Source organism: Drosophila miranda, chromosome 3 (genome assembly GCF_003369915.1).
Source record: "Drosophila miranda strain MSH22 chromosome 3, D.miranda_PacBio2.1, whole genome shotgun sequence".
In the NCBI taxonomy this organism is placed as follows: Eukaryota; Metazoa; Arthropoda; class Insecta; order Diptera; family Drosophilidae; genus Drosophila; species Drosophila miranda.
Window position 1 is genome coordinate 24946565 of NC_046676.1, and position 12324 is coordinate 24958888.

At 51.0% G+C, this 12324-nt stretch overlaps 1 protein-coding gene across 1 annotated transcript; it reads left to right on the top strand.

Annotated features, from left to right (window-relative positions):
- The first annotated feature begins 3682 nt into the window (after window positions 1-3682).
- On the top strand, window positions 3683-11830 carry LOC108158888 (paired box pox-neuro protein). The gene is made up of 5 exons (XM_033391777.1): window positions 3683-4091; window positions 7201-7638; window positions 8104-8244; window positions 8325-8404; window positions 10359-11830. The coding sequence occupies exons 2-5, from the start codon at window positions 7626-7628 to the stop codon at window positions 11658-11660; spliced, it is 1536 nt and encodes a 511-aa protein (XP_033247668.1). The 5' UTR covers window positions 3683-4091; window positions 7201-7625; the 3' UTR covers window positions 11661-11830.
- The last annotated feature ends 494 nt before the right edge of the window (window positions 11831-12324 follow it).

A 12324-nucleotide genomic window follows, 5' to 3' on the forward strand; every position in this document is an offset into this window, starting at 1 on the left:
GGCACTCGAAAATCGCGTGCAGCAGTCCGCCTACAACTGTGGCACGAAAGGGCAATGCGACTCCTAGACTCCTAGACGAGAGAGATATTGCAGAGGATAGTGATAGTCCGCCGAAGGACTTTTATCTTATCGGCCTTGTTCTTGTCGGCGATTGTCTTTGGGCCTTTGGGTACTTGCTGTCTGTCTGTGTGTCTGTCTGTGCGGCGCGTGTCCCTGACGCAAGGTGCATCGTGAGGCGAGAGGCGAGTCTGCGTTGCAACCTGCCTGACTGCATCCATCATCGCGTGGCAGAGTGCCACAGAGCCGCAGCAATGCTCATGATTTGAGGCACATGCGTAACCTGCGCCAATTTGGCGACCTGCACACAGGAATCCTACTCGGTTCTCCATCCTCTTGTGCCTCTTTTTGTTGAACAATTTTCAGGGAACCGCCGCTTGCATCTGCTGATTGCCAGGACCAAGCTATGGCAACAGCAAAAGCAAGAAAACCCTCAATTAGGCCGCCCCTGCAATTAGAAAAGATACCTTTGATATTCTTGACCCTCTCTGCAAAAACCATCAGCCAACAGCAACACACGCAGAAGCAGCAGCAGCAGCAAGAACTAATTTGTGGCAAGTTCGAGCAACTAATTCCCCCTTTAGAAGGGCGCCCACGCCAGAGAATTAAACTTTTTGTCCGCTTCCCAGGCGAATTCCAGCGGCGGACCCCGCTCATTAATGGACCATGAAATCTAGACGCAGACGGGACCCGAGACCCGAGACCCAGGACCCACCGGCAGCCCCCAGGCACGAGCCGAGGCGGCAGCTTCAGCTACTGTCTTGGTTTTGCGGATCCTCCAAAGCCAAACCTTGCTGCCTCCTAATGATGAGCTGGGGGCACGCATCGAGGAATGCGTCGCCTGTGGCGCGGTTCGGAGCTGAGTTTAAATTTGAATTCGAATTTTGATTAGAGAAAAAAGTGATGTGGGTGTCGCTTCCTTGGAGAAGACTTTCTGCTCTCTCTTCTGCCGGAGTGGAGTGGATTTCATTTCAATTACAATATAAGCGAGTGTAAGTTCTCCTGTTTACCCGATAGCGATCGCCTGACGGACGAACGCTCGGACGGACGGACGGACGGAGGGCGCGTGGAAAACCAAGTCAATCGGAAGAAGTTAAGCCGATTGCCCAGCCCCCTTTTTATACCAATTGCGACACCCGCTTTGAAACCCTGAAAAAGCCAAACTTTCCACTTCCGTTGCTCATTTGAGAATGCCCTGCCCTGCCAAGGGTCAAAGGGTAAGTCAGACCAGATGGGAGGTTTGTACCGCTAGAAGCAGTCATCGAGGGCAGAACAAGGCACAGAAAGGACATCCTGAAGTAATCGGTTTAGAAAAGTATATGGATATGGGTATGGGTATAGAAGTAACAGTTAGTATAAAGAATTATGCAGCGATTTCAAAATGTATTAGAAAATGGATCTTTAGATAGCTAGATATGGCGGTATTTGAATCAACATAGAGAGGGTTATAAATGGTTAGTTGAATACATTAACACGTATAGGGATTGAGATATATGTATTCCTAAACAGATAGATAGCTACCATCAGAACCCATTGTTCTTGTCTTTTTCCGCTTAAAGGGTATCCCACATTCGAGGCCTTCCACTCTTCGAAAAGGCATTGCTAAACGCACTTCCCACACAGATTTGTGTGTCTGTGTGTGTGCGCCTTAATTGGGGCGTAGGTCGCTTTGGGCTCCGGGTTTGGGTAATTGCTGCCACTTGAAAGGGCTTTTGGTCACATAATCGCCTTGTCAGATAGAGCAAGACACACGGAGGCAGTGAGCGGCGGAGAGGGGGAGGAATGATGAACAAGCTAACTGGGCGTTGGGCGTTGCATGATGGGTGGGCCCAGGACCAGCAGCAGCACCAGCACTGGTGCCAGGACCTCGTGCCAGAGAGAGTGTGTTGATGCCACCACGCACGGCTGACTCGCTTGATCTTATTATGCCGCGCTTCGTTGCATGGGAAAAGTCGGGCAGCTGCTATCAGTGTCGTGTCGAGGAGGAGGCCTGTCTGTGCCCGGGATGAGCACAGGACGAGGATGAGGACCAGGACAAGCTGCTGGCTGGTTGGCATTGTGCCCCAGCCTTTGTGACAGTTTTATCTCTGCCGAGCAGAAGTTCCAGCCCCCCGCCGCTGTCCTTTCAGACCGCTCCTTGGGCCTCGGCCTAAGAATTTTGCATGTTTTTGCACAGGTTTTTGTGGTTTTTGGTGGCAAGTGGATTTGCATGTGCCACGCGGCTACAAAGGGGGTTCTCTCTCGTTCAGCCAGGGCCATGGCGCTTAGCCACAGACGCAGGACACTGCTCCAGGACCTGCTGGTGCAGTCACTGATTTTCGAGTCATGCTGCATTCCGCAATGAAGGAATAGCTAATTTCTATCATTTTCTATCCCACCTATGGATCAATATACCACCTACTCCATGCCCTGGCCTGCCACTCCCTCCAACCCCTCCATCCCATCCTCCCTCTCCCCGCCCTGCGGCTTGACAATCAACAAGCAATATGACAGTTTTATCTTTCAGCGCCAGTCGCACTGGAAATTCATTTTCGATTCAATTGTGAATGCCACAGCCACAGCCGACAATTGTCGAATTCAATTAACGCTTGCGGCAGGCAGGCAGCACCACTGCCAAGCGTTACTTAACGCCAGGAACCACCCATGCCAGGAGCCACCCGGAACCCACCCCACCCCACCCCAGAGGTCCAGGGGAAGCGAAGGAAGAAGGAAGGTGGAAGGGAAGCCGTAGCTGTGGCCGTAGCTGTGGCTGTTTCGCCAGGGTAACGGCTATGCCCAATGCTGTGTCACAATGTGAATCGGGTTCGGGTTCCGATCCGGGGAGTATGGATGTGGATGGGGATGCGGCTGCAGCTGCGACTCTGCTCTCTGCCTCTGCCGATTGGCCGGAACGCGGCTGCAACGGCAACGGCTACGGCTACGCTGCCGCAACGCTCTACGGCATCGAAGACTACCCCCAGGAAGGAACGACCAGCGCTGGCAGGCGTCATGCATGCACTGTGCACAGTGGGGCAAAAGCAGCAGAAAAACAGAAAAATACAGAAAGTACTTAATTCGAATGAGTTTTTTTTTTGTTTTTTCAACAATTTCTATCATAATAAACATTAGAAACATTTTTGTATTCAAATATCAAGTTTTTTGAATAGTTTTAGTTATTTTTCAGCTTCTTCAATCACCCATTCCGATGGATGATATATTTCTTGGATTGGCACTCATTTTCCCATTTCCAATCCAAAAAACAAAACAATTCCTCTCTAATTTCCACCAACATTTGCCACAGTACCAGCGTCAGCACGGCTTCATGCGACCCACTGTGCGCTGTCGAGTGCCCTCTGGGGACGACGACGACTCATCGCAGCGGAAGCCGCTACAGCCACAGTCATGGGCTCGACCAATGGCACAGCTCACGCCACAGCGGGGCAGACGCATGCGCACCGATGTTGCACGCTCATTGGCCCGCTGATGATATGGGGGCTGGGATTGCGACGGCCGGCGGCTGGCGGTGCCGTGAAAAACCGGTTACACCAGAAAAACGTTCCGTCCGTGAGGGCGAAGGTGACGCGAGGGGGGCCGTGAATGATTCTTTCGGTGTGTGCGTGGTGGGTTTTCAGTTTCGCTTTGGGCCTTCGTATTGGTATTGTTTTTCTGAGCGCGATAGTGCTGGCCGGAGTTTCAGTAGCCAGCGTTGGCTGATGGACCACGGGCGCCGCTACACTCCTCTCCACAAATGATCGATGCGTTGGCAGTGCGATTCGCGTGCATTTAGTCGACATTTTGACGGTCGAGTGACAAGGTGCGCCGCGACGCAGAAATTCAATCCGCTATCCGATCCGATACCCGTCGCGAGACCCAACCAACACCTGACCTGACTGTTTTGCCAGGATAAGTGGCAATAAGGAAACAAGTGTATCTGTATCTAAAACTCAAGCGAAGAAAGTGAAGTTTTGAAGTGCTAATCGTAAAGGGATTGCACCAGAGCTTACCAAGTGGATATCCAGAAGAGCAAGAGCACTCTCTCCAGTGCTCACAAGAAGGTGAGTGCGAGGAAGGCTCCCCCAGATGGTTCTAGTCTATCAAAATATCTTTAGAAGGCTGTTCCCTCCTCCATTGTTCAGACAGTTGACAAAAGATAGTGGCTATGCCTTATTAGAGACTTAATTACGACTTGGCCACATCCATCGCATCGACCTGGCCCATAATGACCACCATAAACGATTCGTAATCAATTTGTTTGCGCATAATTCAGTTCCCCAATCCCCGATGATCTCCCATTCGAATGCGATTACGAATACGAATACGAATACGAGTATAACTAAATCATTAAATCGTGGCGAGTCTCGCGATCAGGTTGCGGCTTTATTTGAAAGGCTTAATAATGATATTTGCTTATCGTGTTCAACACATCGCTCACAGTTGTGTCCCTCTGCCCTCCGCCGATCGATCGGCTTATTTCTTAATGAACGACAATCTAACGGATCGGAACGGAGAACGGAACGGAACGAAGCCAAGTCTTTATCCATTCAGCCTCTGTCTCCGCTATGAATGAACATTGGAGTAGATTATGCCATTCCACCGGACGGATATTGCTCCGATTTCCACCTTTAACAGAAGCCGATGCCACAGCGAATTTGCATTGCAAAAATCCAATTCCAAATTGAACTTCCGCCGCACTCGGATAACTCATCTCAGATCTCAGCTCTACGATCTACGGATCAGTTCTCTCTCTCTCTGGGCAAGAGCTCAGTTTTCCCACGGATGCCCAGACGGAGGGGTCCCCAGAGCCCGACAATAGCCAAAAATCGTATGCTAATTAATTCTTTGTCATGCCGGTCTTTGGTCTTCGACCAGTGACCATTGTGGCCATTATGGCTCATTGATTTTTCGGAGCTTTCTATCGAGCCCCAACGAGCCACTGGACAACTTATTTAAGATCTAGACGGTGGACGCATTGAGCCCCTGCCCTGCTCCATAGCTAATCATATTCAAATTGTGAAGCGTACGTTTTATTATAATTTTTTTATTTTAATTAGCGGCTGTTAATGTCGCAGACCGAGTCCCAGCTACCCACAGAATGCTCTCTACATCGATCGAGCAGTGGGGGTCCGTCCCGGGGTCCCGGGGTCCGGTCCGGGTGATCTGAAACAGAAGCTCGGCCAACCTGTCGGTTCCACTTTCAGTAATCGCACGATTTAAATTATTGTATGTTTAACTAATTTCTATCGGTTTTTATGTCGTCTCTGTTACGCTTGACATGTGCACGCGGACTAATTGAGGCTTACGGGTTGGGCCATTGGTGCTCCACACAGAGTGTGCTCCTCCGCCTCTCCGCTAGACGGTTGCTAGTGGTCTGATTTCTCTAGAGAAAACAGTTCCCTAACCAGAACCTGAACCCGTTCAAAGTTATCTTTCGATTAACGTTTTTGTGGCGCTTAGACGTGATATTGATTCTACATCGAACCTCAAACATAATCCCAAAGGTTTTCCACTGATATTTAGAGAATATTATAATAGGAACTGTTTAAATTAGCAAAAATCCCAAGTCAATAATATATTTCCACTTTAGTGAAGTTTTTTCTTGGATAGACTATTGCAAACTATAGAATTACTACCAAACCAAGAACGGATTATCTATAAGGGAAAATGTCTTCATATTGAAATGGGCATCCCTGCACTCATATTAACCATAAAAAACTATACATCGTACTGTCTTCTATCTTCTGATGAGCTAGAAATGAAAACATTCAGGGTAGATATCCTTCAGAGCTCAAACTCCTCCCTTAACCCATTCCCTAGTAGACATATCCCAAAAGAAGAGACCAAATCCCTTGGGTCCTGGTTCTTGGTCCGATTTAGGGGTGGAAACCCTCCTAGAACCGCTTCAACGCTCAAGTGCTCATTGGCCTCGATTAGGTCCCATTTCCAGTTAAATGGCAGGGAGGCACGCCAAGTAGAGGTCCGTCCAGAGAAAGGGTAGAGGGGGAGGTGAAATTTAACCCCTTTTCATTGCATCTAAATTGGCTTTGGCCGAAATGTCTATTTCACTTTCTACAATAGAGTTTTGGCCAAAAGTGGAGATGGAGATGCGAGTGGAATGCAATGGAATTCTTATCGCGGTTCGGTCTAAGCCAACTGCGAACTTAATGGCCTTAACGGCCAGCACGAGTTTCCCGTTTGACGGTGAGCGGCGGTAAGCCACTGAGAAGTGGGAACAGAACCGCCGACAGCCAAAAAACCCAATGAACAACTTAATTTCAGAGTCAGAGTCGGAAGGGAAGAGGTGAGGAAGGGAGGGAGGGAGTACGATATGTGGTGCGTGTGTGCACGCGGATTTCTTGGGTGGGCGAGTAGGGGGATTTTACGAGCTGAAAAGTATCCCGAGACTAGGGCCCAGGACCAGTCCGGCCGTGGTCCTGCAATTAAATCTAATGTGAATTCCATAATAACATGGCCATGACAAAGTGTGGACTGCCGGGGGAAGAGGGAGAGGGAGCGGGAGGGGGATAAGAGCAGTTACACTTTTGATTTATACGGTTCTTCAGGTCTCTCAGGCGTTTTCATGCTTCTGACAGGCTGGCGACAGGCCCGAATCCGAATCCTGGCCTTATTCATTCCAGCGACAGGAAGCGGAAACCACCCGCCGTCGCTGAAAGTCCATTTGCATATCTCTCTCTCTCTCCATTTGGGCCACGTTATTTAACGAAATGAGCAATTGGCCAAAATTCATTTTAATTGTTAACCGCCGGGCATTTGCATATACTCTTGTGTATAGTATGTGGCAGGCAGTCGCGACATGGACATGCAACGGGTAGGAGGAGGTTCCCATTCCCAATCCCCGTTCGTGCCCCCTACCTCTTCCCCCTCCGATAATGGGCCAGCAGTTCACGCTGCGTCGAGAATGTGCTTGATAAGCAGCTAATTTGAGATACTACTCCCCAGTGGGGATGGTGCAACCGATACGAGCCGAACCGAACAGATCCGTGGAGCCACCAGCACCACCATCGACCGGTAAGGTAACTCCCTTGCCGCACACTGGACATGGCCATTGAGCACATAAACCACTGCACATTAAATTCCGAGCCGAGCTGAGTCGAGCCGCGTAGTAGTTTTATAAAATAATTAAATTTTATGTATTTTCCTTACTAGATTTTCACTGTTCTTCGGTTCGGTTCTGGCCACAACCTGGAGAGCGGAGAGTGAACAGCAGAGAGCAGCGATTTCGTGGAAGCCGTAAAACCTCTTCGGAGAGTGGGCCGCCGTCTGAGGAGACAGCATCAGCATCTGTATCCCCAGCATCGGGCAGCAATCCTAATAGCTGCGCCAGCGACCACGACGACATCCATCAAAGCGCTTTTATGGCGTTCTTGCTTGAAATTTGATTAAAATTCAGCGATTAACTAAACAACATCCAGCAGCAGCAGCAACAGCAGCAGCAGCAGCAGCAGCAGAGGAACTTAACCAAAATACTTGACGGCAGCGACGAATCAATCTTGGATTGAATTGTTGATCACATTTCTGTTTGGGTGACGCCGAAGAGAACGCCGGGAATCGATTTCTTCAGCCTTTCAATCATGCCACATACAGGTGAGTAGAGTAGAGTGGAGTGTTTTTTTTGCTATCGAATAACCCGCTAATGAACTCGAAGTTCGAAAGCGCCAGATGAGATCTGTCCAAGAGAGTTCAACGCAGACAAAGCGTTTATCCGAAAGAAGTGCCACACCAGAAGATACGGTTATTACAGGAGTGGAGTGCGCCGACAGCAGCTTTTACGATCGTGGGCACGGGCCCCAAGATTAGCCAACAGTCATTAGAGTGGCCGGGAGGGGGGATGGAAGGGGTCGTATCTGTATCTGTGGCTATTGTAAATCTTCGAGGGCTTTCGTGCGGTTTATTGAAGCTTAGGAACATGTACGTAGTACTCGTAAATTCCAAAATGTTTGCTATGCAAATGTTTCATCCAGAGGCTGGGGAATGGGGCATTGCTGTCCCCAAGGGGATCTCCAAGTCGAATGGGAATCTAATGAGAATATCCTTTCTTTTCCTTGCCAGGTCAAGCTGGTGTCAATCAATTGGGCGGCGTCTTTGTCAATGGACGTCCCCTGCCGGACTGCGTCCGCCGCCGGATCGTGGATCTGGCCCTGTGCGGAGTCCGTCCCTGTGATATCTCCCGCCAGCTGCTGGTCTCTCATGGTAAGTGTCCGCTCGACAGCAGAGTCCAGGGAGTCCCGCCCCTACAGCCATCTCTTTCTTGTTCTCTTTTCTTTCCAAAGGTTGCGTCTCCAAAATACTGACACGATTCTACGAGACGGGCTCCATACGACCGGGTTCCATTGGTGGCAGCAAGACCAAGGTAAGTTGTGGGTCGGGGGTCGAGGAAAAACCACATGTGGTCTCCAGGTGCAGGTGGGTGCGGGTGTGTGTGTGGGTGGAGGGTGGAGGGTTGGGGCATGAAATCAACAAACGATTATATAAAAATCAAACGCACAGCAGTAAATCCATAAAGTATCACAGAAATATGCACAGAAATGTAGATAAGTTAAGGATTGTAACCCGACAGATACATAGTTTACATGTTTTGGCTACCATGGGGATGGACGCATAGATGGTTGGTGACAGCTTTTATGGTTGACTGAGGGTCATGTTTGTGTGTGGGTGTGTGTGGGAGGAGGCGCAACAAATCAATCTCGCTTGCTGCTGCTTGATACCCGGATGATAAGCCCATCGGAGCACGCTTTCCCTGGGTCTACGGCAGGTTGCTCTCCAGGTACTCGTCAGCTGGTGGATTCACACGCCCAATCAAGTGCGTGGCTACCGTTTAAGCTGCTCCACTTCACGGACCATGCCACACAGACACACAGACATAGACAGAGGCACCCATCCCCAAGTGACGACAATGCCCCAAAGTCCCTAGAGTGATGATAGTTCTCTCTAGCTCTCTCTCTCTCTCTGGTGATAGTGGAATCCACTATTGCGATAAGCACGAATCACGACCCATACGATACCATCCATACTCCTGCACTCCCACTCCTCCTCCTTCTTTTCCTGCTTACACAAACAGTTGTTCAGGTGCGATGTTTGTCGACGGCAGAGAACGCCTAATTAACGGTAGTTGCAACGCCCACAAAGTGCACAATGTATTCAGGAATATTCCCTCTAGATATGGGGGATGGGGGGTTGAGGGTGGGTGGATCCCCATCCACCCACTTACATGGTGATTCAATAACCACCTGCACTCGCTCGAACAAAACGCGCATTTAACACCTACGCTGGGTCAATAAAGTCCACTTCCCTCCGCTCCCGTTCACTCCCATCCACCCTTGAACACTTGCAGGGGGAACGGAACGCGGTCTCTATTCCGGATACAGGCCCAACAGCAGGCCCAAAAGCAGGAGCAGGAGCATGTTATATTCGTCAGAAGGTAAGGGCCAGTGCGCGCGTGTAGATGGCCGATAAGATCTTTTCCCGTGCAGCGGCGTACCCTTAAGCGTATTTATGAATTTTTAATGAATTGCCGCGTCACACGTGAGGAGCGGAGGCGCCACTCACTGCCGGTGGACACATCAGCTCGTGGCAGGCTCCCAGTTCCATCGAATCGTTCTCTCCACAACAAATTAACATATGCCACAGAGAGAGGGGCGAAACACCTTTCAGCGTCTCGTGTGGCACACTGGAGTCCGATGCAAATCTCTGAACATGACAGCTGAAAAGGGGCGTGGCCCAAAATGCAATGTGCAAATTTTTGCACAATTGTTTGCGCCCCACAGCGAAGGTTTAAACTTAGTTTAGTTTAGTTTAGGGCACAATTGAATTTCACGGCAATTAATCGTTCACGCGTTCCATCCACAGGGAGGGTTACAGCCAGAGGAAGCCAAAGAGAGGGGTCTTTAAAGGTGGAACGCGGGTGTCTTTGGCAGGGAAACGAATGGAAATTAATTTATCTGGAATTCTCTTATGTTGATTTTCGACTTATTATTTGTTCTTGGTTGGGAAAATGCAGATGGAAAAATTACAAATCACAAAAACATATGTAAGCTCCTTTAAAACTGAGTGCGCGAATATTTGTCTTTGGCTAACTTTAGACTTGTTTCGTTTAAACATTTTAACAAAATAATGAAATTAAATTACGCCTATAAAAATTAGTCAATCATATAGAAAATTTATTCATTTATTTATCGGTTACAATTATTTATGCTTTGAAAATCACGATGGCAAAGCTCTTAAACAGAAATAAAGTGAAATTGTGCATTTGTGGAACAAAAATATCGTATAAACTCCCAACTCTCTCTCTCTCTCTCTCTTTTTAGCAAGTGGCCACGCCCACTGTCGTAAAGAAAATCATCCGGTTGAAGGAGGAGAACAGCGGCATGTTCGCGTGGGAGATCCGGGAGCAGCTGCAGCAGCAGCGCGTCTGCGATCCCAGCTCCGTGCCGTCCATCAGCTCCATCAACCGCATCCTGCGCAACAGCGGCCTCTGGACGGACGAGATGACCTCCAGCCAGCAGAATGCGGCGGCTGCCGCTGCAGCGGCGGCGGCCCATCAGGCGGCAGGCGGAGGCCCAGGCGGACCAGGAGCTGGCTATGCCACGCCCGCGCAATTGTACGGGGGACCCAACAACAACAACAGCCACTCGCCCAAGACCCAGACACCGTCGGGAACCAATGCCCCGCCCTCGGCCACGGCCACGCCCAACGGCGGTCGCTACGCGAAGCCCCCAGCGATGATGATGACATCCGCCGGAGGGGAGCTGCCGCTCAAGCCCGCTCCCAAGCTGCCACCCAGTCATGGGCATTCCCATGGACTTGGACATGGACATGGACATGGACATGGACACGGACATGGACATGGACATGGACATGGACATGGACATGGACATGGACATGGACACGGACATGGACAAAGTATGAGTGCGAGCGTGTCTGGTGGCGGAGTGTCCGTGTCCAGCCAGCTGGGGGGCCTGGATCTCAGCTACTCGGCTCTGCACAAGCACTGGCTGTGGAATCCCTCGCTGCTGTACTACACGCAGGCGCACATTCAGGCCCAGGCGGCCGCCACGGGGGCCCAGTTCCTGCCCTACGGCGGCGGCTACCTGCCACACGGCATGGCTGCGGCTGCAGCAGCAGCAGCGGCTGTCGGAGGCGGAGCGTCCAATGGCGGGGGATTCACCAAGTCGGAAAGCTCCATCGACCTGTCGACGCCTGGGGCCACCGGCGACGCCCTCAGCGACTGTGATTCGGGCAAGTCCTCGCCGGCCGCCCTCTCTCTGAGCGCGGCCCGGGGACAGCTGCTAGGCCACAGCCACAGCCGAAAAAGGAACCCCTACTCCATTGAGGAGCTGCTGAAGAAGCCGGAGAAGCGGCTGCGCCTCAGCAGCGAGTCGCAGGCGAGTCTCCTCGAGGGGAAGCGGCGGAGCGAGCACCTGGAGTGCCTCTCGTCCAGCTCGTGCGAGAGCAGCCAAGACGGCTCCTCCGAGGATGTGTTAGTGCAGACGAGTCCTTGCACCCCCATCCCCCTGCCCGTGGACACGGAAGTGGTGCCCGTCGACGAGGAAGACGACCAACAGCAGGAGGAGGAGGAGGAGGACTGCAGCGTGGAGGTCGTCAACTAAGTGCAGGAGGAGGAGAAGGAGAAGGAGGAGCATCTCTCAATGACCCAGTTTTAGCCCTGTATATAGATAGTATTAGTAGTACTAGCTTTGCCCAGTATCCCCCCGGCCCCCTCAGTGTCTGTAATTCTATATAAATATCTTATTTAAATAAAAACGTATCTGTATCTGTATCCGAGTAAATGAAGTGCTTTGCCCCCCTGGTGGTCTCTGGTCGCTCGTCTCTGTCTCGTCTCTGCTGTCTATGTGGCAGTGGTAGGGGCAGAGCAGAGAGCTCCCCCTTAATTAACTTGCGCGCCAATGAAGTGTCAACAAGTTGCAACAAGCTGGAGAGCAACAGAATGGGAACTGCAACTGGTTGGGGTTGGGGTAGATGCCGCGAGATGCGAGATGCGAGGCCGGCGAGTGAAAAATTACAGGATGTCTGACACGACCATAACTATCGATCGCCCGCAGCGGCGGCGGCAGCGGTGGCAGTAGATGGAGACGGAGACGAGCACTCGAAGAGGCGACAATGGAACTGCCACTGGCTGTGGCTCTTCTGCCACTGCCACTGGCTCTTAAAATGGCATTGGAATCGAAGGAGTCAAAGCTGTGTGGCACTGTGAGCGGAATTCATAAGCAGGCCGCCGCCTGGGGAGCAGCCGTCCATCGGACGTTCGATGAG

Coding starts and splice junctions, on each gene's coding strand:
- LOC108158888 (XM_033391777.1), top strand. Junction 8,245..8,324: donor CCAGCTGCTGGTCTCTCATG/GTAAGTGTCCGC, acceptor TTCTTTCCAAAG/GTTGCGTCTCCAAAATACTG. Junction 8,405..10,358: donor TTGGTGGCAGCAAGACCAAG/GTAAGTTGTGGG, acceptor CTCTCTTTTTAG/CAAGTGGCCACGCCCACTGT.